This window comes from Orbicella franksi, chromosome 5, assembly GCF_964199315.1.
Source record: "Orbicella franksi chromosome 5, jaOrbFran1.1, whole genome shotgun sequence".
Classification (NCBI taxonomy): Eukaryota; Metazoa; Cnidaria; class Anthozoa; order Scleractinia; family Merulinidae; genus Orbicella; species Orbicella franksi.
The window spans coordinates 2139334-2158948 of record NC_138149.1 but is presented as its reverse complement, the minus strand read 5'-3'; the positions used below and the strand labels follow the sequence as shown (position 1 = coordinate 2158948).

The 19615-nt window shown below is 38.5% G+C and overlaps 2 protein-coding genes across 3 annotated transcripts in view; both read left to right on the top strand.

Moving 5' to 3' along the window:
* Positions 1 to 3132, top strand: part of LOC145488509 (polycystin-1-like protein 2) — a 44078-nt gene extending 40946 nt beyond the window's left edge. The window contains exon 12 of the mRNA XM_081467392.1: positions 686 to 3132. Coding sequence (XP_081323518.1) covers positions 686 to 2433 — 1748 coding nt within the window. The 3' untranslated portion in view covers positions 2434 to 3132. The remainder of the gene's footprint in view (positions 1 to 685) is intronic.
* A 3537-nt stretch (positions 3133 to 6669) lies between these two features.
* Positions 6670 to 14626, top strand: LOC145488523 (coiled-coil domain-containing protein 89-like). Of its 2 annotated transcripts, none has more exons than XM_081467404.1 (7): positions 6670 to 7066; positions 10693 to 11180; positions 12029 to 12126; positions 12526 to 12662; positions 13002 to 13084; positions 13459 to 13552; positions 14192 to 14626. In XM_081467404.1, exons 1-7 carry the CDS (start codon positions 6998 to 7000, stop codon positions 14276 to 14278), a joined length of 1056 nt encoding a protein of 351 aa, XP_081323530.1. In that variant the 5' UTR covers positions 6670 to 6997; the 3' UTR covers positions 14279 to 14626. The 2 variants fall into 2 exon arrangements, with proteins under 2 accessions (XP_081323530.1, XP_081323531.1); XM_081467405.1 differs by lacking the exon at positions 6670 to 7066 and adding an exon at positions 7548 to 7867.
* Positions 14627 to 19615: the final 4989 nt, after the last annotated feature.

Below are 19615 nucleotides of genomic sequence, written 5' to 3'. Positions count from 1 at the left end.
CGAACGGTTCTCCGAGAGTGTAGTTCGAGGAACACTGTGAGCTTTGAGGAATAGATAATGTCCAGGGACAAATATCGGAGAATATTTTCGGGCCAAATAAAAACTATTGTGTTTATTATCCTTTAAATTTTTTTCGCAACACGCGCGGATTTGAAAATTGGGGAATATCACTCGGATATTCCCCAGTTTTTACTGGGACGAGTATTCAGTCACGTGACGCGTTTAGACCAGTCGCGCGCGAGTGAAAATACGTGATGGATTATAAATATATCTTATTAGATGTTTTGGTGGGTAGTGTCGCTGTATATTTTTACCAGTTGTGCCGTATTTTGACGAGCCCGTAGGGCGAGTCAAAATACAAACAACGAGTAAAAATATAAAGCGATACTACACACCAAAACATCTAATAATAGAACTATTATTGAATTCGGTTTGTCGCGTTTACTATTGCTTTAACTAAAACTGTCCAAAAGCAAATATACTTGTTCCTTCAACATGTTGTTGGACCCTTGAAGTGTGAGAAAAGCAGTCCATGAGTTATATCTACTTGGAAATTTCTCAAAGTAGGTTAATTCTGATTGTAGCATTAGCTATTGTGTTCTTATTAACCTCTTTGCAGTAGAACAGAGCCTTCTTTAAGGCATGAACAGCTATTTTCTAATAATGGTTTTGTAAACATTTTCAGCATCCTGTAAAGTTGATTATATGACGAGAATATTTCCGGTGTGCTACGACGGATACGGGCTAGAAAATGAAGATAGAACCCCCTATAGTAAACCAACCTGGAAGCCCATCGACAACTCTTCGAGTCACGAGGAGCTACTTCGACTTTGCCCGAAGCCCTGGCGATACCAGAATCCGGGGGAGAGTGAAACTGTGCCCAAGTGGGGACAATTCTCATTTTACCCTGGGGGAGGATTCGTGGCTGACTTAGGATACGAGAAGGCAACAGGTTTTAGCATTATTAAGAATTTAAAAACTAATGACTGGCTGGACAGACAAAGCAGAGCTGTTATTGTGGAATTCTCAGCCTTCAACCCGTCAGTAAATGTTTTAGCTATTGCAACGTATTTCTTCGAAGTTGGGGCGTCAGGACACACGGCAACGTTCAAGAGAATTGATGTTCTCTCTTTGCCCTCCACTCAGACCGCCGCTAAACAGTTGTATATGATCTGTGTTCTTTTATTTATCATCTTCGTGCTGTGGTACCTTGGACGAGAGGGTTACAAGCTCTACAAGCGGGGTTTCCGGTATTTTAAATCCTTCTGGAACTGGGTAGAACTGTGGCAGTTGTTTTTCTCCGTGCTAGCTATTATTATGTATGTGGTACAATCGGAAAAAGTGTCTTCGGTCATCAGAAAATTACAAGAAAACGTGTATGGTCATGTGAGTTTCCAAGAAGCTCTGGTTTGGCGCGAGGTAGATAATGTCGTTCTTGGTTTATTGGTATTTGTAATCTCTGTGAAACTCTTGCGCCTGATAAGATTCAATAAACACGTTGCTGTGTTTTCCATAACATTGAAGAACAGTGCGAGACATCTCGCATCTTTCAGTGTTATTTTCTTAATTCTTTTCATTGCCTTCTTGCACTTTGGTATTCTGATTTTTGGAGCGGGATTTGAGCGCTATTCATCGTTTCTAAAAGCTAGTTTTTTCCAAATAGAGTTGACTCTGGGTCGAGTGAAAGCAAGGCCAATCCATCAGTTAGAGCTCACCAACAAAATGTTCGGAAGAGTTTTCGCAGCCATGATTCTGCTGAGTACCACCATTTTGGCGATGAACTTCTTCATCGTCATACTGAACGACGCACTTGCAGAAACAAAGAACACTGTAAAAGAAAGCCCACTTTACGACCCAAGCGTGGACGAATGCAGCTGGAAGAAAACAAAGCAACGCCATCAATTTTATGATAAGATAAGCAATAGTTTACGCCAACGGAAACTCGAGGAAACGTTAGCCCGGTCTAGGAAAACAGAAGATGAAACTCCCGAAGTTAAATCCAGGAGCAGTAGAGCAATTAACTTTGATGTAATCAGCCAACAAATTAAAGCCTCCAGGGAACAAAAGATCGAAGCATCAGGAAATGTGAAGCAAAACAACTCGAGAAAAAAGTCCTTCTGTGATCAAATCAGTAATATTATTGTATATCTGAAGCGTGCAAGGAATGAGCATCGCTGCCATCTTAATAAGAAGGAAAAGAAAGTGCGTTTCGCAGAAGTCGTCACTAAGTCTCAACTGAGAAAATTACAGGCGACCAAGAAAGATCTGTTCCAGCGCTTGGACAGTATAGTCCAAGAATATTCCAGGGAGGCCGAGCAGGAAGAGAAATTTGAGTTGATTATGGATGAGATGGGTGTTCATAACTCTTCGGATCCCATGGTAAATGTTACAGCAACTTCGAATGAGTCATTCAATCGAACTCTTAAACAGTGAATAACGAGCGACCAGTTAGCATTCCCGACATCGTTGAGTGAATGAAAAAAAATCGAACTGAGACCATATTAAAACTTTCATTGTACATATTGTAACTGACTGAAAACAAAGAATGATTTCCTTTAAGTAACAAACAAAATATGCTTTGTAAAAAAAATTTGATTTGGATTTCTACTAGTTCGTCCAGAGTATGCATTCTAACTTATCCACTGTACTCCAGGAATTGTTCGACCTCATTAAGCTTTTAGTGGGATCTTTGCAGACATAACCACATTTGTAAATAATTAAATTAATCCTGGTACGGACTGAAAAAAATGTAAAAACTTCACCAAATAATTGTGTAATTTCCAATCATGACAGCATTGTAGCTAACGACTACGTTGCTATTGACAACTGCCCTGTATTTCCAGCCTTATGGTTATTTTGAGCAAACAATACTTTTTAATTTTTCGCTTATTAGTTTAACTTATGTATAAATATTGTGTAGAAATAAAGTTGTTGTTGTACTTAATTAAACCACATTCTGTGACGAACTACGATTTTGCCCAGTGGGCCGCCAAAGCAGCCTTACTCGCATTTTTTATTATCTTCCGAAGAAACATCTAAGCAACGCAAGTGTGAACATTTTTTGTTTATTTGGAATCTTTCATTCACTTTTTGTTTTCTATTTAATCGATTATTTCTTTGCTTTACCAATTTTGGCTTTTTGTTTTGTTTTTCGTTCTATTGGAAGATTATAAGGCGATTTTATGTTACAACACGATGTGACAGCGGAGATAGTGCCCCTTAAACAAGCAAAAGAAAACTCGGTCGATGTTCAGCCATCTTAACCAACCCACATTTGGCTTCAAAGGGAATGTTGTATTCCTTGTTGTTGTTTTGTTGTTGTTGTTGTTGTTGTTATTTGGCACTGACCGAACTAGTGTGCTTCAGGAAATTTTGTTAACATTTCCCTTAACGACAAATAATTTTTTCAGGATCTTCTGAAAACAACGAAGCCTCCTAAGGATTATGCGCTGAACGTTTCTGAACTGTGATTCACATCACATTCATTTATCCGAGTGACTTGATTTTTATACGAACTCGCGCGATTGGATGATTCAACGCGTTTTTCTTTTGGCGTACTTGACGAACTTTCGTTTATGCAGTAAACTAAGACATCTTTATGGCCATTTTCCGCGGCTAACATGAACACGGAACGCCCACAATCCGTAACAGCATCAATGTCGGCGCCATGTTGTTCGAGAAGTCTCACAATATTAGCATAACCATTTTGCGCGGCGTAATGTACAGGTGTCATTCCACCGTGATTATTTCCCAACTCATCAAACCCTCTGTCTCTTATGACTCGTGTCTTCGAATTTAAGCAGCTACGGTTCTGAAGTAGAAACAGAACGTTCTCAGTCCTGCCTGTCGCTGCAGCGTGATGAATTGGAAATCGGTTTTTCCAGTCTTTAATATGAATATCTGCTTGTAGTTCTTGAAACAGCAGCTCGAGTACCTCGCGCGAGTTACACCGCGCCGCATGATGCACACCATGTTGGCCGTCGTTGTCAATATCATGAATACGAGCTCCCCTCCTCGCCAGAAATTCGAGAACCTCTCGCGTGTTACCTCGGCAAGCGTGGAGAAACGGCGTTTGTCCGGAGAAGTCCCTCGCATAAAGATCCACTCCATTGGACAACAGAAACTTTATGACATCAACACTGTTATTCAGGCAGGCCCACATTAGTGGTGTTTTACCTCTTTCGTCTGTCTCACTGAAGAATCCTTGAACATCGACACAACTGCGTCGATTCTGTAGAAGTCGTTGTAATTGCTGCACGCTTCCGCGTCGAGCAGCTTCGTGGAGAAGAGAGCTTGTCTGAAAATTACGCGTTATATGACCAATGCAGCAAAATAATTCACGTTGTGTTTGGTTGTCAATAAGGTCCTTAAGAAATGAATTAATTAACTTTTCTCCAAGAGAGATAGCGGCGTCAAGGTTTGTTGGGCTACAGTGAATTAGGACGCCAAGAAAATCCAAACTCACTTGATCCCAGATGCCTTGTCGTAAACTCGATACAAGAAGAGCGCTTGTTTCGTTTATTTTACCAAGAGCAATTGCTTGAAGAGAAACCTGTAAAAAACATATGGGTATGTCTCTCAGTATAAATATGCTCGGATATTTGGCTGCGTGTATTATCTGTTCCGACTAGAAGCAAACAGTTTTCCGAAAGCGCGCAAAACTCAAACTGTGAGCTGCAATAAAAGATATGATAGTAAAGGCGGTGGAAAATTTCCTTTTTATTCCTTTTATTTAGTTTCATACGATCGCTACCGATCATTGAAGACACAGGCGAACCTCCCGTAAGCGACAAAATGTCAAGCTTAGGTGGTCGCTTATGGGAGGTGGTCGCTGACGAAAGCTTGAACCAAATTGGGTGGAATTTTTTGCCTCATTAGCATATGGTCGATAGGCTGAAAAATGATGACGTTCAGGAAAAATGCAATTTTTAAAGAAATATAAGATTTAATGCCCTTGAACACTTGTACCAGGCATTTGAAACGATCTTGCTGAATTTGCCTCTAGATGAGTAAGCGACCGCGACTGTTTTTATAGCTAAAAGTTTGAAATTTTCTTCTGTTTTTAACCTCCCATAAGCGACCACTTGACAGATAGTATAGAGGAATTTGGATAATAAGGTGTTGTAACATTATTGTATACCTGGTTAGTACAAGAGACGGAAATTTCTGAATGGCAAGAACCGGATTTTTTTCGGGAAATTGACTTTTCACACGAATAAAACATTGCAGTGGCATTGGCGCATGGGGCCAGTCTCAGCAGTTACCATATGTTAATGAGGCAAAATTTTGACTCCATATGGTCAAAACTCTCGTAAGTGACCACCTCCCGTAATCGACCACTTAGGCTTGACATTTTGGGTGGTGCTTATAGGAGTTTCGCGACTGTATATTTCGCAGACAAAATTCAAAAAAGCGACTTGGGTCTTGTCTCGACCACTCGATCAAACAATCATCTAAAATCAGTAACACAATTCGACCTTGGCAACCATTCTTAACGATTGATTTCCAGTTAATAGATATTGGGCACTGACTAATAACGAATGTTATGGGTTAATCTTACGATTAGACAGGTGTAGATATGTCTAGTTTTAAAACATCAAAGAACGGTTTATGTATTCTACTTTGGCAATCCTCTCAGCTGTTAACTGGTTACGCTGTCAGTGAAAAGTAAAACCTGGGGCTCTTGTTTTATTTTTCACAGAGTGTCAGTTTGCATTCAATACGTCCTGCTTGAACAATCAAACTACATCTGAGTCAAAAACAACTCCCGTATACTCCTGTCAACCGCAGAAAATTATATACGTAAGACTTTTACCAAATAATGTTTTTTCAAACCCAGCTTTGAATTTTTTCGCGATAGAGGTTCCAAAATGACAAATAAAACTGTGTACAATGTCAAAACAAGTCAACTTACCGGATCCATCTACAAAAGAACCAGCAAAAATAATCTGGACTGTCTGTTTCGCCAAATATTTCTTCCCCTCGCTGCGCTGAGTGACTACATGTAATGGGGCGGAAATGAGTTTCTTTATCCAAAAACCGGTTCACTAAATCAGGTGGACTGACAGTCAAACCTTTTTGGGCGGCACCATACAGTAAGCGACACCCTTTGTGATTTTGATTTAGAGATTTTTGATATCACGGCACTCATTTGCAGTTAATTTCATATTTCAAAAGTTGTTTTAAGTCAGTCTCAATTTAATAGTTGTTTATTAGGGAGGAAGATTTGTCGTCGGAGAATGAATGTAATTGATGCTGAAAAAATATTTCAACATGAAGATCATCTGGTTGACATCAAATTCCTCATTAATTCCAAATTCTTGAAAACTAGCTGCCCGTGTCTTGTCACTGCCGCTAAGCACACTCAAACAAAAGAGTAAAGACATACAAAGACACAGTGGTCTGGACTATACTGTAGAGAATAATTACACAAAATAATTAATAATTACATTACAGGTCAGCGCTGGTTTGCTTGCCGAAAATATCTATAGACCCTCATAGATCTCAATAAAGGAAATTTAAATCAGAAATAAAATTTTGACCGGAAGAGGATCACATACATGTGTGTTTTGCATCAACCGGGCTCTTGAAAGTCACGTGCCTGATGATAATAATAATTTTATCCTTGATTTTCTCGTTCCAAGGCCTCATCGGCTGAGCTGAGATGGACAGGCAGCCTGGAAACGAGAATGTCATAAATTAGCGACACAAATATTTTGACCTTCGTTGCCAAACAGTGTTTACGAGAGTTTGCAGACTTTGCACCAGAAGTCAAAGCTAACATCAGAGCTTTAAAATGTGCTTTGGAATAGATCCTTGCAACTGAATTGCCCAGAACTTCAAGAAGTTAGATTCGCTCTCGTGTTGGAAAGAAGACTGACTTTCAACAGCATTTTACAGTGACTCTTGCTTAGAGCCGCAAAATGGCGCATGTCCTGTGTTTCGTTGAAGACTTTTGAACGGCAACAGATATATAACTGCGTTAGTTTTTCTTCAAATGGCTGCAAGTAGTGGATCTGGAGGAAGATCTCCCAGAAAACTGAGAGAAGTAGTCAATTCTAGCAAGGTAGGAAATGTTTAGCCATAGGTTACAGGTAAACCTAACTTAAGTGAGTAAAACTCTGCTTGCAGCCTGGCAAATAACATGGAAGCTTTCTGACAGTTATTTTCACCACTTCCCATGAAATCAAGTTATTTTATCTTTCATTGTTTTCACCAAAGATGAAATTTTATTGTGCTAAAGAAAAATAGGGACTAAATAATATATAAAGAGCGATTATGTCTACTGTTTGTCAGTTAACATTTTAACTAGCTTTAACTCATAGTGCGCTCGAGGAAGCGGAGTTTTGATCGGTTTAGCATGGCAGCAGCCGTGGTATAAGGAGAGTCCAAGGACTCTTGTTTCTGGTCTTTCTGGCTCTAATTCCCACCGCGGAAAAGACGTAGGTAAAGTTGAGAACATTCTCCAGAAGTTAATTCTACAATGTCAAGAATTAGCTAGTACTGACTGACTGACTGACTGATTGATTGTATTGCATAGCAGTTTAGATTTGTTAAATTTATTGATAAATTAACTCCTGAACATTTTATTGAACAAGCATGTAGAACTCAGACCTATAAAAAATTTGCATCAGCAATTCAAAGATAATTCCACCTGAAGGCTGTTTTTGTAAAAAAAATATTATATTTTTTTTGTTATTTTAAATTCAGGCACACAGTACATACTTGCAAAATATTTGTATGGCCTCTCTTTACAGCAGCACTTTACAGACAGAAAATCAAATGTGATGCCATTGACTATACCAGGTTACTCACAATCCAGCCTTTCTGTGGCAGCCATATCGTAGCTCCTGTACAGGATTTCAAAGTACCTGAGTATGATATTACTTCCTATTTTGGTGTGTCATAATCAAACATGTACTACTTCATTTAGACATTACAGTGATCATGTATACGACATAAAATTGATATATCCACATAAATTGTCACAGCAGTGTTGGAAATTAGTGCTTGCCCAGTCGCCAATGTGAGTTTGGAAAGTGTTGGGCAAATGCAAATCATCGATCATTCGCCCATTTGGCGAGTACCATTTTCCTGTCATTTTCCTAAGCTTAAATATTGATAACACTTCTTTTTATTTGCCATTTTGGCGAGAATATCTCTTAAGGAAAACTTACCACTGCATGGATCTTTCAAGATGTCCACAATAATAATTAGCCAGAAGAGATAATGTTTGCCAATAATACAAAACATAGTGTTTCATAAATACAGCTTCAGCCAGTGATAATTTACATGACTATTACATGTCTTGAGATAAAGGGACAATGCTGGTCTCTAGGTGAGTCCGCAGTAATTAGGGCATTAACTTGCATGCTAGGAAATGAATTTCATGAAGATTCATCTTGAAATAGAAACTGATTTTGAAAATTGAAATAAAAACCATCAGTCTTGCACGTGCCATCAAGTTGTTTACTCCAATGGCTCGATGCTACAGTGTGTATATATATGTGAATTTGGTAGCGCCAGCTGTTTGTTTAGCTGTTTTTCATTTAAAACTACGGAAATGTGGAAAAATTTCCAAGGAGTGTAATAAGTTGATAAAAAAAATGAGGATAAAACCGTAAAATTGGTCTGAGATCTAAGGAGGCATCACGTAAATAGATCAGAACAAGAAAGCCCAACACGAAGTGGCAAGCTGTGATTACGAGATACCAAAAGATTGTATGGTTTGTGAATCATTCTGGAGATTTTCCTAGGGGAGGGGGCGTGTTTCTGGGCGAGAGAAAAATTACACTGGATGAGTAGATTTTGAGATTCACTTGTGTGAATGGCAAGTGCTGTCAAAATTTCCAACACTGTACTGTTAAGGTGTATGTATGATGACAAGCTGTTTTCTCTGCTAATGAACAGGTGTTTTTAAAATTGTTTTCTATTAAAGCTACCTGCAGTAGCTGAAGGAATTTTAAGGGCTCTCACCTATTCATTAACACTTTGTGATGTCTTTGTCACCTGCGTAGCATTAATTCCGCTAACCATGGCTGAGGTCCTATTAGTCGTGGTAATCACGATACATATAAATTCTCTCAGAATTGCATGTTTTGAACATTTAGGCAAATGCAACTTACAGAATTTTAAATATCATTATAAGCAATTTAATCCTTAAATCCCTATTCGTCAGGATAAGGCCAAATCAGGATGGTGGGCTGCCAAAAAAAATATTTGTAACTTGCTCTTCAACAACAATCATTATTTGTCCTCTCTCTTGCCTTATACCAGTAACTGATTATAGAAAATAAAGATAGTAAAATTTAGAGTACTAGCTGGCTGGAATAACCACAGGGGCTAGCTGAGCCAGGCAGCCAGCTGACATGAGCATCTTCAGGGTTGGGCTGTTCAAAAGCTGGTTAAGGATACCAAAGTAACTTACAGTTTTTCTTGTATATTTTGTTTTCAGTTGTGTAGGTTGGGATAACTTGAGCTGAAATCTGAAGGGCAAACAATACACCAAAAAAATACAAAACTGAAATCAAAATTCTTACTAATGCTGGATTAGTCTAATTGGTCATTGAACAAAGCAGCCCAGGCAAGCTATAACTAGGCCTGACAGTCATTTTCTCTAGGCTGAAAACACACTTAGTCTAGTAGCATGATAAATAAAGCAAGCAAGCACTCGTGGAGCTCGCGCGGGTCCAAGCATGATCTAGGCTGCATGAGCAACAGGGAATCAGCAATTAAATAGCCTGCTGAGTCCATGGACCCCAACATCCACCTACGAGATGCCCAGATCCTCGAACGTAGTGTTTAAACAACTGCCACAAGAGGCTTTTCTTAGAGTCTCGGCACCTAACTTTGGACAGAGCGGCTATCAACGAGAGGAAACTGCGCCCTTGGGCTTACTTGCTGTTGATTTAAAAACCAAGCGATAACAAACTTTTACAACTCTGGTGAATGTGGACAGAGGCCACCAATAATTCATTAAAGAAAAATCATAGATCAGATTACAAAGAAAGTTTAAGAGCATGATAAATCAGTTAAAAAGTAAAATTATTACAATAGCTTTATCACTTACAACACTTTCATTGTTTGAATTTTCTAAAATTTCTACCCCACATTTTTACTTTCCCGATGGGCAAATGAATGATAGAATCCATTAGGTCAACTCTGGAATCTGCTAGTTCTGGCCTACATGTGCTGGACACAACTTTCCTTGCACACTGCGATATCATAAGCCCACCAAACAAGAATAAGTCTTAGAGGCTTAAATTATATCAGTCAAGAATATTTCATTTTATAGTACTTTCCACCAGCAGTAAAGAAACAAAGTGAATGTAGCTGACCCTTATAGTACAGCAGAATGTGATGGGGGACTTACATGCAGTACATTTACTACTACAATACTTAGCAAGCCTTACTCAAACTAGTAGGCACATAGAAAGTCGTAGTCTTTGCAGAATTTGTCCCTGTGTTGACTACATTGTGCATGCTCCCTTTGAAGTTTTTTTTTGTCGTTGTTATTTTTAGAGACACCTGACACTTTACCAGAGCCAGAACTACCAGCCAGAACACAAACCCATAGTCTCTTGAAACTGACAGTTGCCCTTTAGTTTGAAACAGATTTGAAGATGTTTAATTAGGATGTGCTACAGTTGTTAATTGAAATGCCTTTAATGTAACACTACTCTTCAATTTCAGTTTGACAGTGTGGATTTTCCAGAGGAAATGAAAGCAAATTTGGAAAAACTAAGGGCTTTGTCAAAAGATGATTTATCAGAAAATGGACTGCTCCGCTCACACATAGATCAGCAGTGTGAGCTCATATGCATTCTGAAACAGAGGGCAGATGAATCTCTGACAAAATCCACACCTTTGGAAGAAGAAACCAGTGAACTTAAAAAACATAGGGATGAAATACTGACTGCCTTGCACAATGAAACAAGAAAATACACTGTTCTGGAAAAGAGATTCTTTGTGCTTAATCAGAACCATGAGGAACTGATCAAAATTAAAGACAAATATAAAACAGAGAATGAAAAGCTACGGATTGAAAACAATTGTCTCAGAAACGAAAATGAAGGACTTTTTGGTAACCTTGTGCAAGAGCGAGATTCACAAATTCAGCAACTTAGAGATGAGGTGAGAAGTCTCCAAGAGAAATGCCAAGCAGCCAAAGCAAAGGAGAGGTGATGCTTTAGCAATCAGTTTTACACTACTGTCTCTTGAAACATGCTGTTGAGCCCCACCGTTTTGAACTTGCAGGGGAAACGAAAAATAGTTCGAAATAGTGAGAGTTTGAAATAGCTGATAGTAAATGACTGAAGGGAAAATCCAAGGGAAATGGTTTTGACTTTGAAGTAATGGGGAATTTGAAATAACTGAGTTTGAATTAGTGGGGTCCAACTGTATATAGTCACAGTCACATGTAATTGTTAAATTCCTACATGTAAATTTACACCAATTAACTAAATTAGTTTGAAGCCATGCACTGCCTAACACAGTGGACTCGGAGCTGAGCAGTCTAACTTTCAAAGTTGACCTAAACTGTGGTCATACTTTTAATTCTTGAACAAAGCTATATTTACTCTCGCAGCACTTCTCTCCAGCCACGGTAAAAGTGCACTGCACTACCAAGTACACTCACTGTAATTGTGGAGGGGATTAGTTAGTGCAGTGATGCAGTGAGCACAGGCAGGAGCTTTTTTAGTGCTCCTAGTTTCTTCATGCTGCTGAAACAGAGATTTTCAGAACAATGGGAATCTTTGCATACTTTACCTTCCATGTATTTGGCATACTACACAATTAAACAAAGTCTAATAACCAAAAGATTGTTGACTTGTATGAAGGATGCCGGGATACTCAAGGCACTTCCTTAATAAAGTTTGTGAAAAGTCTTCAACAGAACACGGTCACCACTCTTTATGCTACATGTTGACTATTTGTTTGAGCTTTAATTTAAAATTGTTGGTGCTGTTGGTCAATATTAATGTGCAGAGTGTCTTCACTGAAAAAAAAAAAAATGTTTGGTCCTTAGGATAGCATTGGAAAATCTGTCATCTTTGGAGAAGAAGCATAATGAACAAGCTGAGAAACTACAAAAAGAAATTACAACATTACAAAAAGAGGCAGAAGGTTTGTTATCAATGGATGTTTTCTAAGCTAGTTTACGGCTCTTTAACAACAAGTGCCCCTTTTCCCCATTGCATTTAGGAGGAGCCAGTGTGGCTGAGTAGTGAGTATGGCTGAGAGGTTAGGATGCCGCACTTGAAATCCAGAAGTTGCAAGGTTAAGTCTGATCCTGACCACTTGCTGGAGTTATTTGCCAGTAGACCCAAGTTCAACTCCTTAGCCAATTGATTTGTTCTAATACCGGCTGGCGTTTCTAACCCTGTTATGTTAAAACTGAATTACTCATTTCTGAAATTTATGTGTCATTGCTCTACCCTACCAGCCTTTGTGCTAGAAACACTAACCAAGTGCAAATAAAAGACATTATTTATCTTTACTTGTTTTGTTTTTAAATTTCTTTAGAACAGCACAGGAAATCGGAAGAAAAATTTAAAATATCCACTTCTGAGAAAGACGAAAGCCAAGTGAAAGTGTTGGCAATGACAAAAGAGAGAGACGAGTTTGCAAAACTAGCTTTGGAGAGAGGAAAAGCTTTAGAAGTGAGTCAATTGCTTGTGGTCGGTTTAAACATTGAACTTGAGATCAAAATTTAATGTCTCTGATCTGATCCGGGACCCGGAACCTGGCCATGATCCTTGCAACTTTGAGATGATAACCAAAGCACAGATAAGCACAGAAATCTTTCGTTAAACTTTAATTTCTTCTCTTTTTGGGGGGGGGGCCTTTCGAGCACTCCTGTCACATTTGAGGCCACCATGCACAAATTGTTTGAGCAGCCTTTTTAAATGGTGAGGGGACTGCAACAACAACAATGACTAGTATGTACTTTCTATGACGTCTTCCCTTCTTGACTTCTCATTGGATATTCACTTCTCTAGGGGAAACAGAGAGAAATGAAGGAACTTTGTCTGAAACTCGAAGAGACTGAACGATCACTTAAAGAGACAGAAGACAAGTTTGTGTAAGTTTAACAAAAATAATGTTACTTGTTACATTTGTACTTACAGTTATTATGATGACATTGACGAGGATACATGTGGTGCATTTTGGTCAAATCAAAAGAGCAGCAGAAATCAAGCCTAAGCTAACTGACAACATGACAGTTGCAGGAAAAAATGACAGAACACACTGACTTTACGTTAATTAATTCTTACATCAAAAGGAAAACTAGATTATTGTAATGGTACAAATGTGTCTTTACTCAATAAACGTGTAAAGGTTAAGGTGTATAAGAAAATAAAACTGAACTCTCACTAAGCAGCCACCTTCCTTGAAAGAAGTCATTAAGACAGGGAAATTGAAGGGGTTGGAATTTTTTTTAATTCTTCATCACAGGTCCGAGTTACGAACGATGTCAGTAAATGCACAGGTTATAAGACTCAAGAAGCAACTGGAGGATGCAGAGAGGAGGCAACGAGAGAGTGCAAAGGTGTGTTATTTTAACTGAACTTTGATGACAGTTCTCGGCAGCCTACTAGTTTCACCTCAGTGGTATGTTTTCGGGGTTTACCAGCCTGCTTCTTGGTTGGTCTTTGTCTAGGCTTCTTGAAAATATCCCTTCTTCAACCTCAACCTCAGGCATGTGTGAAAAATATTTTTCAAAAGGCAGCAAAGTCCTTTTCAACTATTTCAATTTGTTTAAAGCTATCCACTGTATTTCGGATGGAGACCCTTGTAGAACGAGACATATTTAAACTGCTTTGTCGACGCTATTTTGTTACTGTGTGAGCTATATTTCAGCTATACATAGCTCAAGACTCAAATCACCATATTACTCCCCACACTACATAGTCAAGTGTAAGCAAAGGTTATGTTCAAACTTTGCCAAACCTATTAGAAAAAATAACAGTGATTAAATACCGACATATATTATAACGCCATTTGATTTCTTCACATAGTTTTAAGATAGCTATTTATTTTATATGCAATATATAGCCTTGGGTGTGGTTCTGATATGTATTGTTAATACACGCAATTTACGTATTGTAGCGATGGAAGACACCTCACTAAGATTAGGAGGTCATTTCAGAGCTTGTACGATACAGAATAACACTTGTTTATTTCACAGGAGTATGATGCATACAAGCGACATATGTCGACGCTGCTGGGCAAGGAAAAGGAATTGAACACCAAGTTAAGGGTTCTGATTGGATGAGACCAGCAGCGTTATGATTCACAGTGCCGCATGTCAGATGCAGCGTGTGCAGCTCTGATCAACCAGTGTGTAACTGCGTACATGTGTATGCGTCAGGCCAGCCGAGATAATAATAACAAAAACACGCAAACCAAACGATACAGGGGATCTATCGGTCTCGCCAAAAAGAAAAAAGAATTCGTGGTACTATAACTATTTCTGTCATTAACGCGGAGACTTTTGCACTTTCGTTTGATGGAATAAGTGATAATAGAAAAAACTAATAAGTGATTTTTATTAAATATTGCTGTCTTCAAAAATAATGTTTCCATTTACGCTTGGATTGATGCGTATTTTATTTGTGAGACCAAAGGTGTAATTAAAGAAATGTTAAAAAAAGACTTTTTTCTGTCGTAATTCTTATTTTCTATGCCGTTCTATTTTTTGTTTCTTTGTTTGTAACTCTTAAATTCTTTGCATAAATTATTTTGATAAGTTAAAATTTCGTGAAATTGACATATTTTTCAGTACAAAGGAAGGGGGCATTTCTCTGCAGCATGTGTTTGTTCCCAGGGTCCTCCCAGGGACCCTGGGAACGGAGGTTGTCACGCTCTCGCTATAAAGTCTGAACTGCCTTGCCACTGAACTAACATCTCATCGAACGAACGGAAGACAATTCAATTCGTGCTACAGATCAAGAAAGGCTCCAGATTCCCAGAATGCGCGGGTGGATCCAGGTCTGCAACAGATCGCTTTGTCACCGCTATGAAGCTTGGGAAAAGTACCCGGGCGAATTCACATATAAAAAGGACTGGGGTGCTTGTCAGAAATTTGGAAAAAAAACCTAAAAGGAACCAGGATCCTGTTTTGTGGGCGTGGCTTGAATTTTTTTCCCCTAAGGGATACGAATTCTTACATAACACATTATCCGGCCTGTCTTATTTTTTTTTTGACCCAATACCCTAAAACGTACTGCAAAAGCTCCTGCTGTGGACCTTTGTAGGCTGAACACCTTATCAATAGGTACTTAAACCCTAAAAGGTACGACGAGAACCCGCGTCCTTTTTATGGGAGTTCCCCCCAATGGGGGGGGGAGGGGGGAGCGTGTTACAAGTGCACTTTGATAAACGCTGTTTTTTGTTTGTTTGTTTGTTTGTGTTTTTTTTTTCCATAAATGATGAAATTCACGACCATTGTAGTTTCCTTTTCTTTCTTCGCGTTGCTGAAAAAGTATTTTTAGACCTTTTTACTGAGAAGTTGCGAGATTTAACTGGAACAACTTGCCGCTAAATATAGTTGCGTCAGATGCTATCCTTGGAAAAAGTTAGGCGAAAAATAAACGAAAAAAAATAATAACCGCCAGAACTGGGGTACACGGAAGCTGAGCAACATCACGTGACTAGAAGGAGTTTGCGGCGGCCATCTTAGATCTCGTCAAATAACTTCAGTGTCTGGGAGGAAGCTTCGCGAAACTCGCTGTACTTTTCATTATCTAAGATGATTCTTTTAGAGATAAACAACAGAGTCATAGAAGAAACATTGAAAGCTAAGTTTACGGGGTAAGATTGCAGTTTATGCTCGATTTTGCGCATGTGCAGGCGATCGATTCTCGTAAGCTTAATTTTCATATTTAAGCTTACTCTTAGCTTATCTTTTCCTTTACACAGAGGAAAGTTTGAGTCGGTGGATATAACAGTGGCAGGTTTGTTTTGTTTTGTATATATATATTTTTCAATATGGTACTTTCTTTGTTCACTCCAAGGGATTCGACAAAACACTGACCCCCGGTCAACTGACCCCCTACTGACCCCCCTACTGACCCCCTATAAAATCAACGGGAAAATGAAAATTTAAAAAAGCCCAGAACTATCAGTGTGACCGATTCAAGTTCGTCAATAAATTTAGCTTACCTGAAAGTTCTAAGATGGCGGACGCGTTGCAGATTTCCGACTCCCTTCTCATTTGACTGAAGGATTTGTCACGGAAAATCGAGCACAGAATAAGTTGAAATATTATCAAGTATGGTATTTGTACCCATTAGAAAATTAAGCAATGAAAATAGCGAGGAAATTCTGGCAAATTAACACGCGCGCGACTAACCGCGAGTGACATGAACATGATCACATCAACCGGAAGTTTATTTTGGCAACGTTGTAGCCCCAGGTCTCTCGCCTTCCGCATGCACAAACTACGTTGCACATGGCTTTAGTCATGGATGGTAAGTGGCATTGATGTTTTTCATCGATTTGCCTCTTATTTTGCACTTTTGTATTATCCGAATTATGCCATGAATACATTATGAGATTTATTTTTGTTACTTTTCGTCTTCCGGTTGAGGTTTACGTGCGTGCGTGCGTGCGTGCGTGCGTGCTTGCGTGCTGCTTATCGTCAGAAAAGCGGAGAAAAAAGACGCCAGAAATGTAAGCATTGATGAGAACAATTTCTTTCAATAGAGTGTATAATTACAGTCAAGGCTGTAGTCTTCCTTATAGCCCTACACGTGAAACTAAGTTAAAACATGACTTATTACAACAAGTTTAACCATATCGATTCATAAGGATTAATGTTGGGTTCAACTATAAAATCCGCTGTTTTGAACATTCTACAAATTTGCCGGGTTCTACCCTGGAATCCAACGATTTCAGTTCAACAATTTTGGAATTCATACAAATGCAGCTTGTAAAAAAAAAGGTGTTTTTGTCCTGCCGAAACGCCCGTACATATTTCTCATAAGAAAACCCGTCCATGCGGCCACCATGTTAATACGGCCAACGATTACGTTCTGAAATCCCAACTTACAACCAACCAAATACGCATTTGCTTTTTTTGTTTGTTTTTTTTGTTTAGTTAAACAAAAGAAAAAATATTGAGCGATTCTCTTGTTTATTCAAATGCCTGTAACATGTCATTGACCTCTGTCGTTAAAAATCAAACACAATTTCCTTCACAAAGATGTCACTTAAAATAGATCCCATTAATGCTGTGAAATTTTCATGGCCCGTTGGTGACCGTTTTAACGGGGTTCCAGTTTATTCGTTATTATCATGATCTTAGCTTGAGCCGTTAAAACCTCGGGTCTAGTATCTCACAGTACATGATTAATAAATGAAATCCACTTTGATTCCTAAACTAGTCTGCCAGTGCATCTACCTTCCACAGCAAGCTGCTCACACATCTCTCGGATAATCATTTCCACGGGCGTGTGGAGAAATTCAGGTACAACAGCTAAGGTTGCCATGGAGATATACGGTAGTGAAGGAAGCAGCGGAATTTTTCAGCTCAACTTAGACGAGCGTGGCGTCGATAATTTTCTCTTTACTCGTGGAAACACGGATGTGTTTGTTCTTAATCTTAGTCAGTCTCTTGGCGCGATTCAGGCAGTGCGAATTGGTCATGACAACTCTGGTGAGAGAGCCCTTCTTTTTTTTTTTTTTTTTTTTTTTACTTACAACATTAACTCTATTGACATTATGTTGCTCTAATTATTTACACTATTTAAATTACAATAACTAAACGACTTACATTACTAACAAATACAGTTACACGACTTACACAATTAAGAAATACAGTGACGACAAGGGGCAAAGAAAAAAAAAAAAAACTGAGAAGAAAAATAGCTAGTTATCATTACAGCTTGAGGTTGTAGTACAGAAACATAAAAAAACAGACCAAAGGCATGTGGTACATTAAAAGTAAAATGAGTTATGCATCTGACAGGAGATTAGAAATAGATTAATGGGTAGGAGATAGATAACCCTACAGAAAATATAATCTAAAATATTAATTAAATCCTCGTGTATCCTGTAAGAGGTTTCCATTTCTTCGTGTCTCCACTTTTTGTTTCTATCTCATATTGTAATTTTAGTGTGCATATGAAAAGCGTAAGATTTGGATGATCATTTTTTGTTTTAGCGAGCCATATGTGATATCGTGCTAAGAGAAAGCAGTAATTTATAAGAAGCGCAAATTGAGAGGTATCTGGCCTCAGACCTAAAGCAGTAATATTTGTCAAAGCATAATCTCTAGGAGGTAAAGTTAAGTTTTTCAGCCATTCAGTAAGTTTATTCCAAAAGTGAGATGTTTGACAGCATGACCAAAAAAGATGAATTATTGACTCAGAGGAGGTGTGACAAAAACTGCACTTTTCATCGCCCTGTAGACCTATTCTAAATAAAAAGTTATTGGTTGGTACACGTCTATGTAAGAATTTAAACTGAAACTCTATCAGCTTAGTGCTCTTTGTGCATTTTTTAGCTAAAAGATAGGCAGCATTCCAATTTATGTTGTCATTTATTGGTAGGACACAATCCTCTAGCCACTTCTTGTGACTTGACTCTGGGGTTAAACTCTTGTTACTAATCAGTTTTTTATATATTATTGTAGTTGCTTTTTTGACCTGCAAAATTCTTGTTGTAAGTGGCTCATATTCGTGGTCGGTGTTCTGTAAATCTTGAAGATTAGAATCAGTCCGAAGAGACTTTACAGCCGATATTAATCCGTAGAAGCTGAGAGGGCGAGGGTCTATTTCATACTTACAGCGGAAATCATTTAACGAGAGAAAGTTGTTGTCCGGTCCTAAAAGATGTTTCACCCGAGTTATTCCCTTGGTGAACCAATTTTTAAAAAAAACTGTTTTGTTGGCTATCTTTATTAGGGAGTTATGCCAAAGTTGTTGATCCAGAAAGTGATCTTTCGATGTTATTTCAGATTCAAAGTTAACTTCCGCCCAGATTCCTAATAGTTCTTTTAAACAGGCATCCGAAGTTGTTATTGTCGATAAGGTGTCTCTAACGTTGAGGTTGTAGGAAAAAAAGTTTTGACAGCCATATTTTTTTAGGGTTATATCAAAAAAGATTTTCCATTTTCCCTTATTGTTGTTATCTAAATATTTTTTAATCCATGTGGTTTTGAGGGATTTATTGAAGGAACTAATATCAATCATTTTTAGGCCACCACCACCGAAATCATTGATCATTACCTTCCGTTTTATCTTGTCGCCTTTACCATTCCATAGAAAAGTGTAGAGTAAATCATTTATTTCTTTTAAAACCCTGTAGTTTGAGCGAAGAGGCGAGAGTAGATAAACCAATTGGGAGACCACTAGTGATTTGATAACAGTGATTTTCCCTAACAATGTGAGTCGGCGGTATTTCCAGCATCTCAGGATTTCTTTCACTTTTTCAAGTTTCTCATTGTAGTTTAAAGAGGCAGATAGTTCGGGATCTGTTGAAATCCATAGACCTAGGGATTTTACTTTGTCTTTTGGCCATTTAAGCTCTTTTCCTGATAACAGAATTTTATCACTTCCAATACTTGCGCCAATCCATAGAGCTTCCGTTTTCTTATCATTGAGTCTGA

Bases quoted from the DNA above. Each gene is read 5' to 3' on its own strand.
- LOC145488523 (XM_081467404.1), top strand. From the start codon at position 6,998: ATGGCTGCAAGTAGTGGATCTGGAGGAAGATCTCCCAGAAAACTGAGA. The intron at 12,127-12,525 runs GTTTGTTATCAA...AAATTTCTTTAG, and splicing joins ATTACAAAAAGAGGCAGAAG to AACAGCACAGGAAATCGGAA. The intron at 13,085-13,458 runs GTAAGTTTAACA...TCTTCATCACAG, and splicing joins GAGACAGAAGACAAGTTTGT to GTCCGAGTTACGAACGATGT.